At 35.9% G+C, this 19,318-nt stretch overlaps 1 protein-coding gene across 9 annotated transcripts; it reads left to right on the top strand.

Moving 5' to 3' along the window:
- The first annotated feature begins 500 nt into the window (after window positions 1-500).
- wdr31 (WD repeat domain 31) lies at window positions 501-19,189 on the top strand. Of its 9 annotated transcripts, none has more exons than XM_048188790.1 (12): window positions 502-746; window positions 1,125-1,220; window positions 1,296-1,427; window positions 1,516-1,642; window positions 3,940-3,999; window positions 5,025-5,099; window positions 8,120-8,264; window positions 8,349-8,449; window positions 10,709-10,776; window positions 13,313-13,481; window positions 15,979-16,141; window positions 17,422-19,189. In XM_048188790.1, exons 3-12 carry the CDS (start codon window positions 1,381-1,383, stop codon window positions 17,580-17,582), a joined length of 1,116 nt encoding a protein of 371 aa, XP_048044747.1. In that variant the 5' UTR covers window positions 502-746; window positions 1,125-1,220; window positions 1,296-1,380; the 3' UTR covers window positions 17,583-19,189. The 9 variants fall into 9 exon arrangements, with proteins under 9 accessions (XP_048044751.1, XP_048044747.1, XP_048044750.1 ...); XM_048188793.1 differs by having other exon boundaries at window positions 1,101-1,220; XM_048188792.1 differs by having other exon boundaries at window positions 1,094-1,220.
- The last annotated feature ends 129 nt before the right edge of the window (window positions 19,190-19,318 follow it).

Below are 19,318 nucleotides of genomic sequence, written 5' to 3'. Positions count from 1 at the left end.
ATATTGAAAACATATAAACTATGTAGAGTAAAAGATTTGTGAACATCAATGCACGACATATTGACATTTTTGGGATTTTTAAATATTCATTTAAAAAATATATTCTTGCTGAATAGGAGGCACATAATGAGGCAAAATGAGTCTGATTTTCTTTTTAGCATGACATTTACAGATATTTTGTGCCTAAACATTTTTCCCCATTCAGAGCATAATGTCTTGAGCTTTCCAATTAATCCTTTTGATTCATTTGAACTGTAGAGCTTTGAATACATCTTTGTTGAATGCATTATTGTGCATATATGGATGTAGACCTATATGTTTTTTAACTGTTTCCCCTGTAAAATAATAATAGTATAATGTCGTAATAATATTATTATTTTGTTTGATTTATTAATTTTTTGTTTTGTTTTCTGTTTATTTTATTGTTTGCTATGTTGTAGGCTATATAAATTAATGGTTTGATTTTATCCAGAAAATCCATGTGACCTTGAAGCCCCGCCCCCTGTGCGCTCACGTGATCTCCGTGCGCCTGGTAACAGCGAAAGCGTCGCTCACGCTATGGAGATTGACAAGCTGTGCTCGAGGAGCCGCGGAAGATTCAGAGCCGAAAGGGATCACGATGCGCGATAAATCCTTCGTTCACGTACTTTCAAACAGCTCCGACATCACACACACATGCGAGCCGTTCACAATAACACCGGCACACTGATTGGGATACCCGAATAAGCGTCTTAAGGCTTGGGACAGTAAGTTTTGTTTTGTTTTCGCGAACTTAACTGAATTTAATATGCGTCAACGTGTGTCTGAGTTAGTTTAATAGTAGATGCAGGGGTTAATATCAAACGATGTTGCATGTGTGTCATGCAGTACTTGCTGGTTTGCCTTCAAAAGAGCAATTCATTTTGCACTGGCACGGTGGCACCTATATATTTACACCTAAATGTGAATGTCTGTATATACTTTAGCTGTTTCATTCATTTCATATGAAGGTTTATTGCAGAAGATGTCCACTGGAGATATTGGTTTGGGCAAATATTGCCATATTGCATCTTTCTTGTTACCTAATGCGATGAGGAACTAATGCACTTAATAGGATTCAGGTCGCCCTCCCTGTCTTCCTGTAGCTCTCAGAAGCAAGCTGTGCCCATACATAACTGAGCCCAATACATAACTGATTACCAGCTTATGCTAGAGACAACATCAGCATCTGTTCTTGGCAGGTAATAGCTCCCTTGTGAGGTTGCCAGGGACTGATGTCTTCATCAACATGTAAAAAAACCGTGTAATTCTCACAGATCCCCAAAGAGTCTGTAGATGGCTTGCGACTTGGGGAGATGAGAAAGGCTTCCTGATATCGGGTGATTGGATGCCCATACAAACATGGGGAAACTACAGAGCAAGTTCCGGCGACGCTCAGACCTTTACAAGTGAGATATGATGAGAAGTAATGATTTTACAGATGGTTGTGATGAGTTTATGGTCATTGAGGCTGTATTGTTGTTATTACCTTGACAGGGTCAAAGAGGGGGCGGATACTGCACTTGTGCCCCAGGTAGTGCAGTATGAACCCGCTCACACGGATGCCATCAACTGTGTCGTCAGCCTGACCTCTGACCTGTGCGTGTCAGGGGGCCATGACCAGGTGAGCTGGAGAAGCATTGAATAACAGGGAGGTTTTGACATTAACTACCGTAGTGGCGTTGGATGTCAAAGGTGAAGTAATTGCTTCAGCACCCAATGGAAATGCAAAAACAATTGACCCTTTACTGCTCTGCCCTGTTGATTAATGTTGCTGACTGATAAAAAAGCAGTTAAAATTGAATGGAATGCATTTTTTAAAGCATTTTATCTTTAGTTTTTCTTTAAAGAACCTGTTAAAGGTGCAATATGTAAGAATTTTGCAGTAAAATATCCAAAAACCACTAGGCCAGTGTTATATATTTTGTTCACTTGAGTACTTACAATATCCCAAATGTTTGCAACTATTTGTAAATTGTGAGACAATTGCAATTTTAGCCAAGGCTCCGGGACATGTGAGGAGTCGCCTGTCAATTGCGTCATACCCGCGTTATCCTCGGTTTCCAGTTTTATTTTGTAGAAACCATGGAAACACCAAAGATGCTTTAATATTTACACGCTTTAATAGACAAGGGAACAACTGTTTTGATATATTTATAGAGAGAAAACGAATTGTTGTTATATAGCTCAACACATTTAGTTTTATTGTTTAAATCTAATTTTCTTGATTTTTTTTTATGAGTACCATGCTTTACCATGCCTCAGAGAAAAACACTACTTTGTGAAGTAGCTAACATAGCATAATCAGATGCAGCTTTATTTTTAGTAACAGTAATACAGAATTTTCTCCATCATACAATATGTTTTAAAATTAATTGCATGCCATTTATCAACACAAGCATCCAGCATTTAATATGATATTCTAAAATCGATCTATCTTACTGCAGTGTGCCACAAGAGTTTCACAGCAGCCGCCGAGCGAACTCAGTAATGTTATAACATTTTCAACACACTCAAATGTATCTAATATGATAAACAGAGCTGCATTACCTCATACTCATGACCGTTAAAGGTCACCTAATAAAAGTTCAGCTGCTCGTGAGACGTGTGTTGCGCAATCGCTCCAGCGACCTCGTTCAGTTCCCACAGCGCTCGGTCCTGCTTTGCTTCATACTACAGTAACGTTAATAATCTCATCCATGAGCATGATTTCTTCCCAAGTCCTATCCCAATTCTTTTCCACCGGCTGTTGAGGTGAAGACCACATGTCCCAAGATTCCACGTTCAAACTTGCCTTCATCAAGCTACGCCTTTGTTTTGAATAGTTCTCTAGTGACCTCTAGCGGACAGAAAATACTACATATTGCACCTTTAAATTACACAGTACTGCAGCAAAGTGAACCATAAGTGTAGTCAGTGTTATTGTAAATTAAACTATTAAAATTGTATTTGTTAACTAAAATAAAGCTAAAATAAAATAGAAATATTAGATGACAACTTTGAGATGATGATAATTAGAGTGTTTTTAGAGAATATTAATAACTAAAATAAGTTGAAGTACTTAAAAATTACTAGAAAAATTACTAGAAAATTATACAAAATAAAAGTTTGTTTTTACATAATATATGTGTGTGTACTGTGTATAATTATGTATATTTAAATACACACACATACATGCAGGTTATATATTTAAGAAATATTTCCATGTATTTACTTTATAATACATCTATATAATTTATATTATATATATAAATATTTGATATATAAATATAACACATTTTTCTTAAATATATAACATGCATGTGTATGTATTTAAATATACATAATAATTATACACAGTACACACACACACATATGTAAAAACAAACTTTTATTTTGGATGTGATTAATCACAATTAATCATTTGACAGCACTAAAAATTACTAAAACTGAACTAAAAATTATAATAGAAGAGAATAATAGAAATATAAAATACAAAAATGCATAATAAAAGTTCTAAAATTTAAACTGAAAAAATTAATGAATTAATAAATACTATAATAATATATAACTAATACTAGTGAAATTCAATTCAATTCACATTTATTTGTATAGCGCTTTTCACGATACATATCGTTTCAAAGCAGCTTTACAGAGAATGCATGTCAACATCACAATTTAAAGAATGCAGTTAGCAAATAATGTAATAATTTAGGCAATTAATTAATGAAAATGAAGTAACTTATTAATTTATTCTTAGTTACTATCAATACAAAAGTAACTAAAATGATAGGAACTATCCAAAGTTACTGTCAATACTTACATTAAATTATGTTAATTTTTTATGGTCTCAATGGACTTCTGTATGTTTGTAAAGCATAATTACCGGTGCTTTATTGTTCATAGTAACTTGAACAAACCTTTAAATCTTGATTATTACAGCTCTGTGGAATACGTGATTCTGATTGGTCAAAAGCAGCATGGTCAAAGGCAGCAAGCATGGTCTGTGGTCAAATATATTTGTATATTGACATTGTGACTGTCATCATAACTGTATTTTTGACTGTTGTCCCTGACTTCTCAATTTCCTACACTGCTAGAGCTTCATGTCTCCCATGATGACTACACATTCTTTGTTCACATATAATAAAACAATGTGTCAAATCAATCTGTCATTGAAATACACTGCTATTAAAAAGGTTGGGTTTAGTAAGGGTTTTTCTTTGAAAGAAATGTATACTTTTATTCAGCAAGGACACATTAAATTGTTTAAAAGTGACAGTAAAGACATTTATGTTACAAAAGATTTCTGTTTAAAAAAAACTTTCTATTCATCAAAGAGTCCTGAAAAACTGCTACTGTTACCACAACAAATATGAAGCAGCACAACTGTTTTCAACATTGATAATAATTAAATAAATGTTTCTTGAGCAGCAAATCAGCATATTAGAATGATTTCTGAAGGATCATGTGACACTGGAGTAATGATGCTGAAAATTCAGCTTTGCATCAGGAATAAATTACATTTTAACATTTTTTATAGTAATGTTTTTTTTTAGAAAATACACCTCATTGGGATTATACAAGATCTGTATCATCCTATTAGGTTTATATTGCAATAATGACAAGTTGTACACATTAAACTTTGGTGTGTAACTCGTCCCTCACTGTTTGTGAAATGGACATGAATGATTCCTAAAATCACGCTGCTCATTGAGGAGAGATGTACATTTCGTAGTATTTTGCCTGGGGTGTGTTAAAACTGGGAAGCAGCTACCTAGCAACCACCCGGAACACCATAGCAACGTGCTTAAACCACTCTGAACATCACAGCAATATCGGACAACATGCTAACATCAAGCATGTAAAAATCTAGCTACTTTTGCAGATCAGTTTGGTGCCACTAGGAATTACTTTCTCCACATTTAAGACTTTATATAAATTGGCAATAATCTTAATAATATCTTGTTCAATGTTTGATTGAAATATGCGTTGTAATATGATTTGTGTTGTTGTTTTTTGGTCAGGCTGTTGTTGTCTATGACTGGAGAGCTGGAAAACTGTGTAAATCATTCCAGGGCCACAGCAGAGAGATTACAAAGGTAATAAAACTACAGTAAGTCTTTCTAATTAGATTCAACAAGCAATGCCGGATCCTGCTTTGACTTGTTTTGGAACAGTTTTCATTGGTGGTACAAAAATAAACACAACAGATTTTGTTAAAAGGTACACTATGTAACTTTTGGCCCTACTTTTGGCAGTTAAAAACAAAACTGTATTCATTTTGCTAAGAACATTGTTTTGGTTGTGCTTCAGCTCTGTGTGACTGTGCAGATGAATATGGTTATCCTGCTGCTCATAAAACATTCACTACTAGGCTTAAAGGTGGACTCAGGCTAATACCAACAAAAACATCTAACCAATCAGCATTAGGGGGCGAATGACGGTCGAGGAGAGAGAATGAGCAAGAGGGAGATTTTTTTTAAAAAACTGCAGAATGAGAGATGGGACACAATACAAAAGAGCTCAAATGAAGGTTTATGACTGGGCAAAATGCTTTAGAACCCGTGTTTATATTAGAAAAGCTTTCCAGCACTGGAGCAGTGGCGGAGCCAGGATTTTTTCACAGGGGTGGCCAGGCAGGGGTCAGCAACCAGTCCGGGGTGGCACAGAAATCTTCATTATTTCAACATAAAAATCAGTCTGACTATAATGTACTGAACTGTGCCTACAACACAACTGAATACAGTTAATTTGTACTTAATTGTAATTGAGATAGTGAATTAGATCACGGAATGCTGAGTGAATTTTACCTTTTTTTTTTTTTCTTGCAGGCATATTGATAAAGTGACTCACACTTTAGCTAAATTTCAACTTGTTCAGTCAGTTCTGGTTCTTAACAACTCCCAATAGATAACTACATACTGTAGTTCAAAGATTATTCAATCTTCATTGAATTTTATGTATAATCCCTTCAACAATTCTGAGTTTGTCTGTTTCAAAAACTAACCAAAAAAGTAAACACTAAATGTTTAACTTTCTATATTGTTAAAATAAATAATTGCAACAGTTTCATACAGAAGTCAACAGCACATAAATGCCAGAATGTAAAAAAAAAAAATGTACTTTATAAATTTACAAAATTAGCATCTTCTAGTATAAATGCAGTTCTCACATTTATTTATGCATTAAAAAATACATATCAGCTTGTGCCTTATATTGTGATCTCACATAGCTGAATATTTTAGTCCAGCGACATGATGCATATATGTCAAATAGGCCTACATGCATGCAGTTTAAACGCAGCTTTAATCGCCTTTTTGGTTATTTCATGACTTAATAGACGACAGAACTACGACGTTGCATGCTCGTAGTTTCTTTTGCGCTTTATTTATAGTGAGTAATATACAGCGCGCCATATTTGCGTGTGATTGAAAAGTGCGCGGTCTTGCAACCCACCAGCTGAGAAATATTTACGTAAGCTATAATGTTTGTCGTTCACTGTTGTTCTGCTGAAGCTCATTCGGCACCTGTATCCCTATTCACCCCCTGGCTCCGCCCCTGCACTGGAGAGAGCTAAGTGGGAAGGCCTGAAAACAGATGCGGAGGCTTTCCTTCTCTTGTAAGTAACACTGAGTTTTGAGACCGACTCGGAGCAGGGTGGTTAGGATTGGAGGGTGAGTTTTAGAGACGGAGCAATGAAGAGAGGAGTGGGTTTGTTTGGTTTGATTTCAAATATCAACAGTATTCAACAACGAATTTCATATTTCGCATACAGCACCTTTAAGATATACAGTATAACTAGTTCAGATGGAAATTATCTCAAGCTGACTATCTGAAGCTTTACCCATTAATAGACACTGTACTTCCTTAAAATAAATGAATTCCAGTACAGCGCTACAACAACTATAATGAAATGAGCCTTCACAATAGATAATGCTTTACAATGAACTCTGTTAGAGATCTACATACTACAGTGTATCCGTTCAATAAAATACCTTACTCACCTGTTGAGTAATGAAAACTCTCTCTCCATGTCACCTTTACAACTTTTCAAAATTCTTAGTTCTCGTCTTATCCGAAAAGCCAAGCCAATGTTGATTCTTGTTTTATTACAAACTCTGTCTTGCTCATTGTGACCACTAATCTATGCCACTCCCACACCATGCATGCGTCAAAGTAGCCGGAGCGACTTTTCTCTATTTACGTATATGACGAGACACACTCTAGTGATGTACTGTGTCGGTGCGTTCCAAACAGGATATATCGCCCTCCGAAGGGCACTTCGGAGTGAAAATAATCATGGTCGCCATATTGAAGGGTCATTCCAAACCGAAGTGCTCAAAACAGGCCACTTCAAAGGGCCCTTCAGAATGAAGGATTTCGAAGGGTACATCTGATGGACACTTCGGGCCCCCATAATCCTTTGCACAGGGAAGTTCTTTGACGTCACAGAATGGGTACAGGAGGCTCCGAGTTCGATTTTAACTATAAATGTATGTATAATATTTTTCTATACTACTGTAATATTTATACGAGTTACATTATTATGGTCAAAACGACATTGTACTTCAACAAAAATACTTTACAGCTCTCTTTATCAGTTCATTCAAATGTTTAAAATACATAGATACAATATAGCCTACATGCGATAAACCTAAAATAAATAAATAAACTAACGTTAAACAAAGCTTGCACAATCTAGTCCTCCTCGATTGTCTCGTTAAGATGACGCTGAAGTGCGTTCCAAAAAAAGAGTTTTTTTGACCCCTACACCCCTCATCCCTTCAAAGCTCTCACTCCGGAGGGTAAACCCTCTGAAGGGATTAGGGCATAGGGATGAGCCCTTCCGAATGGAACGCAGGGTGTGTATGCAGTTTCCCGGAAAAAACATTCTGACTGGTCTAAAATATAAACACTTATAATTGGCTTACGTTAATGAATAAGGGTAAGACAAAAACACGTTTTTTAAGAAGGATTGATGATGTATTGACTCGTTATTTAAATTTAGTTAATTTTGAACAAAAAAAGTTACATAATGTACATTTACATGTTTTGCACACATAGAGATGAAGTGTGTTTTTGATATATGTACAGTATAAATCTCTTTGTTTTCCTTTAGTTGTGTTGTCTTAAAGGACGTTCCTTAATCTTCAGTGCGTCCCGGGATAAGACGGTGCTGATGTGGGATTTGGGTCGAGATACAGAACCCGTCCAGGAGTTTTGTGGCCATGAACTCGTAGTTAATGGGGTAGCGGTCAGCCCAGGTGAACAAACACTCAAACGATAACATGCAACGTCCACAAAAACTCAAACACGATCTTGTAATGTGTGTTTTTTTTGTCTTGTAGATGGCACAAAGCTGTGCACGGGCTCTCGTGATAACTCCATGGCCCTTTGGGACATTGAGTCAGGAGAATGTCTGCAGAGAAACACCATCTCACGTAACCTGGTTAGGAAAGCTAGTCTTTGAGAAATATGCTAATATTTATGTTCTAATATTCTTGTGCATGTATTAGCGGTTACTTATACTATGTGGCTGTTGAATGCTTGCTTCTGATTGGTTGACGAACATTCTAAGGTGTGCAATTATTTTCCAGTAAACGCACAGTTAAAGTAGTTCCAGGCAGGTTTTGACTGCATTACAGTTCCATATAACTTCGCCAAATGATTTCAGCATTTTCAAAGGTCCTTACAGAATACAACAGCAAATGAACCAAAACCCACAAAGACACTGACCAAGCAAGTAAATAGAACAAACAATAGGATAAAAATGAAGAACTATTTGTCATGTTTTCCTCACAGAATTATGTTTTATTATCCATGGAAATCACACACTCTTTCTCCCGCTCTCTCTCCCATACAAACACACACATACAGTACAGGCACATACACAGAAACTTGTTGTCTGCGCTGCAGGGCCGGATTGGGACTCATTTTCAGCCCTGCAGTTTCATGCCTTAGACTGACCCACTTTAATTCACGACTGACTATATTAAAATAATGTAATTAAAACCTCAGTATATAAGTCTGCAATAGTGCACTATTCTCTACAGCCTTGTAATGAATTGTATTTTTCAAAAATATCTTCAAATACCCATGATAGTACAAATGATAGTACAAAATTTGCTAAAATTTGATATAGAGTTATTTTTATAGTTATAATAATGATTTTATAATGTGAACCATTGATTAATTCTTTAGCCATCTAGTGGCTGTAGTTAAAAATTCATGTTATTTTAATTTGAATTTAATTAAGTGTTTGCTTTCCAGTAGATGGCAGTAATCGTCCACTAAACCCAGGCACATTTTCATGTCTATCACTATGAATGAAATTTAGAAATGTAGATCTTTATTAAAGTGGATTTAACATAAAATTTTGCTATTTTGTGTAAATGTATATACTTAAATTATAACAAATTGAGGCAAATAAATAATACAAAATACCATAAATCCTACAAAATTGCACAATTTTACAGTAAAATATTAAAGTAGGCTATTACGTTTGTTTAAAAAAAAGTTACATGTTACAAAATCACATTTTACTCTCTGGTTAAGCTAGTTGGACAGAAAAATGAATATTGTTGGCCAATGTGTAATAGCATAGCAAGCAACATAACATAAGTGATAGGCCATATTTTATTATTTGCCTACTATTATTATGATATGAGTAAGCTGCATACATGCCTTTATCTTTTGCATGTTTTCCACTCTTCCTTTTTATTTATTTACATTACTTAAATCGGCCTCCGGTGGCTTAGACCTTTCGCCTTACCATAATTTAGCGTTGATTTAGATCTTGTCCCGCTGTCCCTACAGACGTCACCTCATCCCTTCTTCTCGTATACTTTTGAGTGAGTTGTCTTCTCCGGGCGCACACTCCGAGTCCCTCCCGACCAGGTTAATTTACCCACCGAGTGACATGATATCATTGACATTACGTGCAAATGAGCGGTAAAAACCCTATCGCGCATTCGTTTGTTTGATTTTTTTTGTTTGCCGTTGCCCATGTCGTCCAGGCCTAAATCCGTCACTGAATGTTTTTTAGGAAAAAGTTAGGCTACTCAGCTTAGTACATTTGGCCACATCCACAGTTTCTAGAGCATCCATATTTCAACCCAGAGCCATGACAACACCGGCCTTCGCGGCCAAATAAACAGACCGGCCCACCAGGAATTCTCCCAGTTCTCCCGATTAGCCAATCCGGGCCTGCTGCGCTGCCTTGTGGCTTAATCAATAAAATAGTTTCGCATCTGCAAAACTACGTGACGTTTCTCAGTAGCGAGGTAGTAACATCGCTGTTTTTGAAGCAGTTAAACTTACAGCTTCACTTTTAGTAGAGTTGCTGCTGCCGAACACCGTTGAGAGACACACAGACGCAGGTTATTCATATCAAACTCTCCAATAACTGCATTAGTCTGGATTTCAATGGCTCAAGCCTCAATTACTAGCTCTCAAACAACGTTTTTGAATTGGCAACCGATGTTTGGGATGAGATGCATAAGAAATTAGCCCTACACACAAGAGCATTTTAAGGACAAAAACCAACAAATGTCTTGAAATAAAACATCTGAACAAGTCTTGAGATATGGTAACCACTTATTTATCTAATAATTCAATGCCCTGGAGTCAATTATTCCTTACTTGTGCATTAATATTATTTTTAGTCACTGAATATGAATGTGTCTTGTCCTGTTGCCCTCTGTTTCAGGTGACCCATGTGTGCTGGGTACCAGGAAGCACGTCTATTGTCCAAACCTCAGAAGACAAAACTATCAGGTCAGATGATCATGATATGTCATATGATCCTTTATGTTGACGTACAGTCATTGTTTGCAAAGATGCGTTTCTCTGGAAATATTTACTAAACAAATAACATCCTACGTGATTGTTTATATCATTACAAAATGTGAACTGTATCATCACACAACATTAACATTATAATGCATTATCTAAAACTAACTAATAATAAAGCATTTTTAATCTTAGTTAATGTTAATCATTAAAATACAACCATTCATTACAAAATACATGTTCATTTACAACAAAGTCCCATTATTTAGCTTTAGGTAATGCATTAACTAAAATTAACAAAGACTATTCATTTGATACAGTATTTTTAATCTTTATTTATTAAAATACAACTGTTCATTGTTATGTCCAGTTCATGTCCAATAAATGATATTAACAGATACAACTTTTGATTTTAATAATGCACTATTAAATGTTGAAATTAACATTAAAGGTGCAATATGTAAGATTTTTGCAGTAAGATATCCAAAAACCACTAGGCCAGTGACATATATTTTGTTCACTTGAGTACTTACAATATCCCAAATGTTTGCAACTATTTGTAAATCGTGAGAAAATTGCAATTTTAACCAAGGCTCCGGGACGTGTGAGGAGTCGCCGTCAGTTGCGTCATACCCGGGTTACCCTCGGTTTCCGGTTTTATTTTGTAGAAACCATGGAAACACCAAAGACACTTTAATATATTACATGTTTTAATAGACACGGGAACAACTGTTTTGATATATTTATAGACAGAAAACTAATTGTTGTTATATAGCTCAACACATTTAGTCTTATTGTTTAAATCTAATTTTCTTGACTTATTTGCGAGTGCCATGCTTTACCATGCCTCAGAGAAAAACACTATTTTGTCAAGTAGCTAACATAGCATAATCAGAACGCACAGAGTAACGTTATAACATCATTTTGAACACACTCAAATGTATCTAATAACAGAGCTGTGTTACCTCATACTCATGACCGGAAAAGCGGAAGCGGCGCCGGCGACTGTGGCATAATAAAAGTTCAGCTGCTCGCGGCGTGTTGCGCAATTGCTCCAGTGGCTTCGTTCAGCTCCCACAACACTCGGTCCTGCTTTGCTTCATACTACAGTAGCGTTAATAATCGCATCAATGAACATGATTTCTTCCCGAGTCCTATCCCTATTCTTTTGCACTGTCCGTTCAGGTGAAGGCCACATGTCCCAAGATTCCACGCTCAAACTTGGCATCATCAAGTTACGCCTTTGTTTTGACTAGGCCTTTAGCGACCTCTAGCGGACAGAAATCCTACATACTGCACCTTTAACTAAGATTAATAAATGCATTAGAATTATTTTTCATTATACTCTTGTAAAGCGATATATACTAACTATATAGCAGATCTCAACAGCTTGATTTCTTGTATCATCACATAATGTAAACTATGCTGTGTAACACTTTATTTCGATGGTCCACTTTAGACATTCTACTAACTATAAGTAACTTTGCAACTACATGTCAACTAGTTCTCATTAGAGTATTAGTAGACTGTCTGATTAAGACTACATTTCAACTTATCCTACTAATCCTAACCCTTAACCCCAACCTAACAGTCTACTAGTCTACTAATACTCTAATGAGAGTTAGTTGACATGAAGTTGCAAAGCTACTTATAGTTAGTAGGATGTCTAAAATGGACCATCGAAATAAAGTGTAGCCATATATTGTCGCACAGCTCTAATCTGCTAAATACGACTATAAGGCATGTAGATATTAAGAAATTATAAACATTAAAACAACAACCAATTATGCCCCTTTTCACAAGATGTAATAAAAGTCTCTGGTGTCCCCAGAATGTGTCTGTGAAGTTTCAGCTCAAAATACCCCACAGGTCATTAATTATACCATGTTGTAAATGGCCATTTTTAAGAGAAGGCAAAAACATGCGGTTTTCGTGCATGTATCTTTAAAATGCAAATGAGCTGCTGAAGAAATCGCATGTGTTTATTAGATCTGTTTATTAAAGAGACAGCAGCGTGATAGTACCTACTGCTGTTAATATGAATTAAACAACATAAGAAAAGCTGAAAATCACTCACTGCTCTTGATTAAATAACTTTAGTAGCTTTAATAAGAATACATTTCTTACTTAATGCTGCTGTTAAATGCTCTGGTGAGGAGATAAACATGGCGGACTGTGTACACCTCACTCAGGGGAGGAGCTAAGCTAATCAGGCAGATTCTGTCACCAGTTGTGGGTGGGGCCTGTTTCAATGTGACGTCACATTGGAGTACATTCCTGAACGGCTTATTCTGAGACACTGTTTCAGATTTATGAGGAAAATAACAAACAGAGTGGATGGATTTTTACCTGAATGGGGTGGTTGTGTACACACACTGCGGACAAATAAATGTTCAAAAACAATATAAAAGTGAATTTTGCATAATAGGTCCCCTTTTAACATCATGATTTTAATGTAAAGCTTTGAAAAAATGTATGTGTGAAAAGTGCCATATAACTAAAATTGACTTTACTTTGTTAGTGTGTTGATGTGTACTGTCTGTCTCAGGGTGTGGGATAGTCGTACCTGGCAGGTGACTAACACGTTTCCTGCAAAGCAGTACATTCAGACACACTGTGACATCAGCTCCAACTGTTACCACCTGCTGTCGTCCAGCAACGGTTTCGGTGGGCAGGGTTGTGAGGCCACGGTGAGTGTGTGTGTGTGTGTGTGTGTGTGTACGGATACTGCCAGGACACAGCTGTGCATGTGCATAAGTTTATGGGTCAATGGCATGATGTGCATATTTTTGTGTCCAAGTGCATTATTTCCTTTTAAAATAATTTGACGTTCATGACATACATCACTTTATTCTATAAAAACCTATTTAGTATGAATTCACTTTTGGTACATTTAAATAATGCATATTATTTTATGTTTTGATATCTTAAACCCCCAAAATGTCAGGTGATGCAACTGTCCGAACAAATGAACAGACTAAGGAAAAAATATTAAATGTTGTCTTAATAATAATAAACAAAAATTAAAAACTAAATACTATAGCATAATATTATACCTTTCATATAAACAAATTTTATAACTGTCAGTAGTTTAAAAGCTGTTGAGATAACTTTTGTCAAGCAATTTGTATATTCTCAAATGTCAGGGTGGCACAACTGCAAACATTGCTCTTTTATTATAAATTGACTAGATAATAACAGTAAACTGTTAATCATAATAATGCATCATCCAGAGGAGTGAAAAGGTTTGTAGATCTCTCTCAAATACTGGTAAAAACTGCTTATTTCAAGTATGGGTAGGTTGGTACAGTTTCCATGTCAAGTGGTACAACTACAGTATATACAGTGGTGCTCAGAATTATTGGCACCCTTGGTAAATATGATCAAAGATGACTGTAAAAATAAATCTGCATTGTTTATCCTTTTGATCTTTAATTCATAAAATGAGTAAAAATCTAACCTTTCATTGAAGAAAAAGAATTGAAAGTGGTGGGAAAGTCACATTATGAAATAAATGTGTATATCCAAAACACATTGGCCACAATTATTGGCACCCTTTTATTCAATAGTTTTTGCAACCTCCATTTGCCAAGAAAACAGTTCTGATTCGTCTTCTATAATGCCTGATGAGTTTGGAGAACACCTGACAAGAGATCAGAGACCATTCCTTCATGCAGAATCTCTCCAGATCCTTCAGATTCCCAGCTCCATGTTGGTGCTTCTTCTCTTCAGTTCACTCCACTTATTTTCTTTAGGGTTCAGGTCAGGGGACTGGGAAGACCATGTCAGAAGCTTCATTTTGTGCTCAGTGACACATTTTTGTGTTGGTTTTGATGTTTGTTTTGGATCATTGTCCTGATGGAAGATCCAACCATGGCTCATTATAGGATTTCTAGCAGAAGCGGTCAGGTTTTGATTTTTTATCTGTTGGTATTTGATAGAATCCATGATACCATGTATCTGAACAAGATGTCCAGGACTTCCAGCAGAAAAATAGGCCCACAACATTAAAGATCCAGCAGTATATTTAACCGTGGGCATGGGGTACTTTTTATCCATGTGTGCACCAAACCCATCTGGTGGGTTTGCTGCCAAAAAGCTCTTTTTTTTTAGTTTGATCTGACCATAGAAGCTGGTCCAGTTTGAAGTTCCAGTCGTGTCTGACAACTGAATATGCTGGAGATTGTTTCTGGATGAGAGCAGAGGTTTTTCCTTGAAACCCTCCTGAACAACTTGTGGGGATGTAGGTGCTGTTTGATATTTTTTTTTATTGCTTTCTGAGACTCAAGTCTCAACTAATCTCTGCAATTCTCCAGCTGTGATCCTTGGAGAGTCTTTGTCCACTCAAACTTTCCTCCTCACTTCACATTAGGATGATTTAGACACACGTCCTCTTCCAGGCAGATTTGTAACATGTTCAGTTGATTGGATCTTCTTAATTATTGCCCTGATAGTGGAAATAGGGATTTTCAATGCTTTAGCTATTTTCTTACAGCTACTTTCTATATTGTGAAGCTCAACAATCTTTTTCTGCACATCAGAACTATATTCTTTGGTTTTACTCATTGTTATGAATGATTAAGGGAATTTGGCCTTTGTGTTTCCTCATGTTTATACTCCTGTGGAACAGGAAGTCTCGGCTGGACAATTTTATGTTTATGATCACCCTGGTGTGCTAAAAAAATGTAAATATGACTGGGAATATACTTCAGAGATATTTTACTCATAAAAAATTCTAGGGGTGCCAATAATTATGGCCAACATGTTTTGGAGAAAAACATTTATTTCATAATGTGATTTTACCCCCACTTTCAATTCTTTTCCTTCAGTGAAAGGTTAGATTTTTACTCATTTTATGAATTAAAAATCAAAAAGATAAACAATGCAGATTTATTTTTACAGTCATCTTTGATCATATTTACCAAGGGTGCCAATAATTCTGAGCACCACTGTACATACAACTATTTGGTTGTACCACTTGACATAAAAAGACAAAAAAAAAGAATTTAAACAATTTGAAATGTTATTTAACAACTGAAACATGTTTAAACACATTGTTCATGAATATGCAATACATCAGATTTGAATAGATTTAATAGATAAAAAAAATAAATAAATAAATAAATAAAATTGAAGCTTTATTTGTCAGTGTCCCTTATATGTTTGTGTGTTTATGCTTGTGTGTAGCTGTGGGACCTCAGACAGCCCGGCTGTAAGGTGGCCGAATACAGAGGACACCTGCAGACCACAGCATGCTGCGTGTTTGTGCCTCCCCGTCCCGGGTGTCCTGCCCTCGTGGCGTCTTCATCGTATGACAGCTCAGTAAAAATATGGGATCAGAACACTGCAGGTAACACACACATATACACTTATATTCTGTTTTTTAAACACAAGAGGATTAACCAGGTGGTTTGTGGGTTCATAAGCCAGTTTCCTGTTTTTGGAAGCCAAGTCAAAAAACTAAGACGTTTAGGTAAAAGGATGAAAAAGAAACTTTTAAGAGGAGGCAAACTCAGCTGGGGATGGCCATCTCCTTCGGTTGGCATATATTTAAATAAATCTAAATGTTTAATAAATATATACCACATATTAATTAGCTCAGTAATGAAAATACAAATGATATAGTATACATAAATATATAGCCTTAAATGTATATAAGTACAATACTGTTCAAAAGTTTGGGATTAGTAAGATTTTTTTTCATACTTTTATTCAGAATGGATGCATTAAATTGATCAAAAGTAACAGTTTTTATAAATATTATATTTCAAACAATTGCTGTTTTGAAATTCAGGTTTTGATGACATGCAGAATTTAAATGCAAAAGATTCCCTGTTTTTCAAATACCAAAAAAAAAACCTGACACTTTATCAGTAAATAACACTTGCTATGTTTGCATCCAAAGTTGCAAATTTAACTTACTCTCAGATTTGGAAAAACACATAAATCATTTGTGAATAAAGCAATATTTCCATCCCATGTGTTCAAGAGAATAAAACCATCACTTCCTGGGAAATTGGTGCAAAATATCTGTGATAAAAATGGAAGTTCCTGCAATCGGGGAAGCCACTGTGACTCTTTTTTGTGTCTCAGAGCTCGCAGATGAAACGCAATAAATGCTGTTATGTTATGTTACGTTTGGTACCTGGTGTTTGGGAACGCAATCATGTGAGACAGTTCTAGGAGAGAATAAATAAAATCATTTTGATGACAGACTTTGGCTCAGGCTTTTCAGAATGACCAAACCAACAGAGATGCTGTGCAATGAAATTGGTCTGCTGTGTTGAGGCAAAGTCACATGAGTTTTTTGTTGAGCTTCGTGGGATTTATACAGTAAATGTGCTTCCATTGTAGTTTATGAGCGTCTTCTTATCAGATTTACTTTTTTTTTTTTTTTTTTTTTAACAGCGTTTTTTTATACGATATCCCAAAATGCACATAAAAAGGTGGATGAAAATATAGCTACTGTCAAAGGCAACAGTTAACACACTACGTTTAATATATATCATGCTTTTGGCAACAAATAGCTTTACCTAAAAATGTCATGCCAGGATAATCGCAAAAAAATGTATCACATCAGCTTTAAATGCACATGATTTAATTCTTGTCTCCTCCATATTCTCTCTTCAGCATGTTTGTACACATTAACACTGGATGGTTCAGGGCCTTTGGTGTCTCTGGCTCCGTGTGACTCCAGCAGTCTCCTGTGTGCCAGTTTTAACACAGGACTGCACCAGCTTCATCTGGATCAGGGAGCAGTGCCCAGCCTCGCTGAAGTGGCTCGCTTCTGACTTCCATCTGGACCACCTGCAAAATCAAACGGACGAGTTAAAACGAACAACTTTAATAACTGGAACTCCTGGAAATGAAAATGTACACTACGTTGACAAAAAGTATGTGTACGCCCTATTCTAAACAGCTTGGACATTTTAGTTTCACCCATTACTAACAGAAGCATAAAATCAAGCGTGAATCCATGCAATCTGTTCACATCCATGTTCCCACATTGTTTTTGGCCATGTAGCATCACCTGACCACGTGTAAAAACTTAATTAACTTTCCTAAAGGAAAGAGACTAGGTGGCTGTAAAACTCCCTACCCGCAGGCATGATTACTGTATGGGAATTTTTCTCTATTTCCAAATACAACCAGGAGATAAGATAGGTGCTGTTGTTTGTTTGTTTGTTTGTGTGTGTGTGTGTGTGTGTGTGTGTGTGTGTGTGTGTGTGTGTGTGTGTGTGTGTGTGTGTGTGTGTGTGTGTGTGTGTGGCTGCTGAATATGCTTGAATATGTTAATTGAGGCCAGGGGTGTAAAGTACAGGAGTAATTGTACTTCATTAAATGCTAAATTATTATTTTAGGAAATGTATATGTGACTACTGTTGAAAAAAAATACTACATACTTCCTAGAATTTAATTTAGAGCTTCAAAATACAAACATATTTTGCATTATCATGGTTTAAAATCATTCCATTCTTCTTCTTTCTTTTTTTTGCTTACTGAGCTACCACATTTTCCTTAACTTTTATTTAAAAAAAAAAAGTCCAAATCCATTCCATTGTGAAATGTTGGCCACAACAACATTTAACATTGCCCAGAATTCTGATTAATCCATTTGGATTATAACCACCATTTATAGGCAGGATTAACTGAGATGAGAACTCGACTTGAGATGGGTTTCAGAATATAAATTTTGCTTTAACTAAATACTGTGTGGACTCAGCCTTTGTCTTTAGTAATTAAATTAGAAAAAAATATGATTAAGCTAAAATGTTTACTTTTAGTTTTTCTAATGCATAACTACAACAAAGCTTTGTTTTATGCGTCCCCACGTAAATATTATGGCTGGATACTTTGACCTGTAATTGAGTCAAATTTAGAAGGACAAAAGGAATATGTTTACTCTGCCTTGAGTATAATTTCTCTGCACTTTTACACCCCTGTTGAAAACCTTTTATTTGCACTAGGTAACGGCTAATGGTTCACTGCCAAAGTCATGCAGAAAGTAGCATAGAAAGAAAAGAAATCTCAGGCTCTCTCTCCCTCTCTTTTTCTCTCAGTTACACATACACAGACTCAGGTTTTGGCATGAGGCAGAAACTGAATCATTTTTCACAGAGAAGCTTCTAGAGTTTACACGCACACACATTTAAACATTTATGTAAAGAGTCTTCTCTTGTATTTCATGAGGCCGGTTATGAGTTGATGTGACCATTTAGAGAATTAAATACAAAAAGAGCAGATCTCAATATTCTTCCAGAGACAAGTGGCCAGACAACGCAGAATGTAAAGTAAATGAAAATCAGTGATGCAATGTGTTTTCTTGTTGTTGTTTTTATTATTTTTTTTCTTTAACATTAGTACTATAGTTTTAGAATAAAAAGAATATTGCAGCTTTTTTCAGCGAGTACTGTCTTGCCATCACCGGCAGTGTTGATTCCATATGTATTCAAAAATGAGAAACTGTCATTGTTTTGAAACTTTTTTTCACAAACATTTCAACCAAAGAGTTTTGTTTAATGTATTG

This window comes from Megalobrama amblycephala, linkage group LG4 (assembly GCF_018812025.1).
Source record: "Megalobrama amblycephala isolate DHTTF-2021 linkage group LG4, ASM1881202v1, whole genome shotgun sequence".
In the NCBI taxonomy this organism is placed as follows: Eukaryota; Metazoa; Chordata; class Actinopteri; order Cypriniformes; family Xenocyprididae; genus Megalobrama; species Megalobrama amblycephala.
This window is presented reverse-complemented; position numbering and strand designations above follow the sequence as displayed.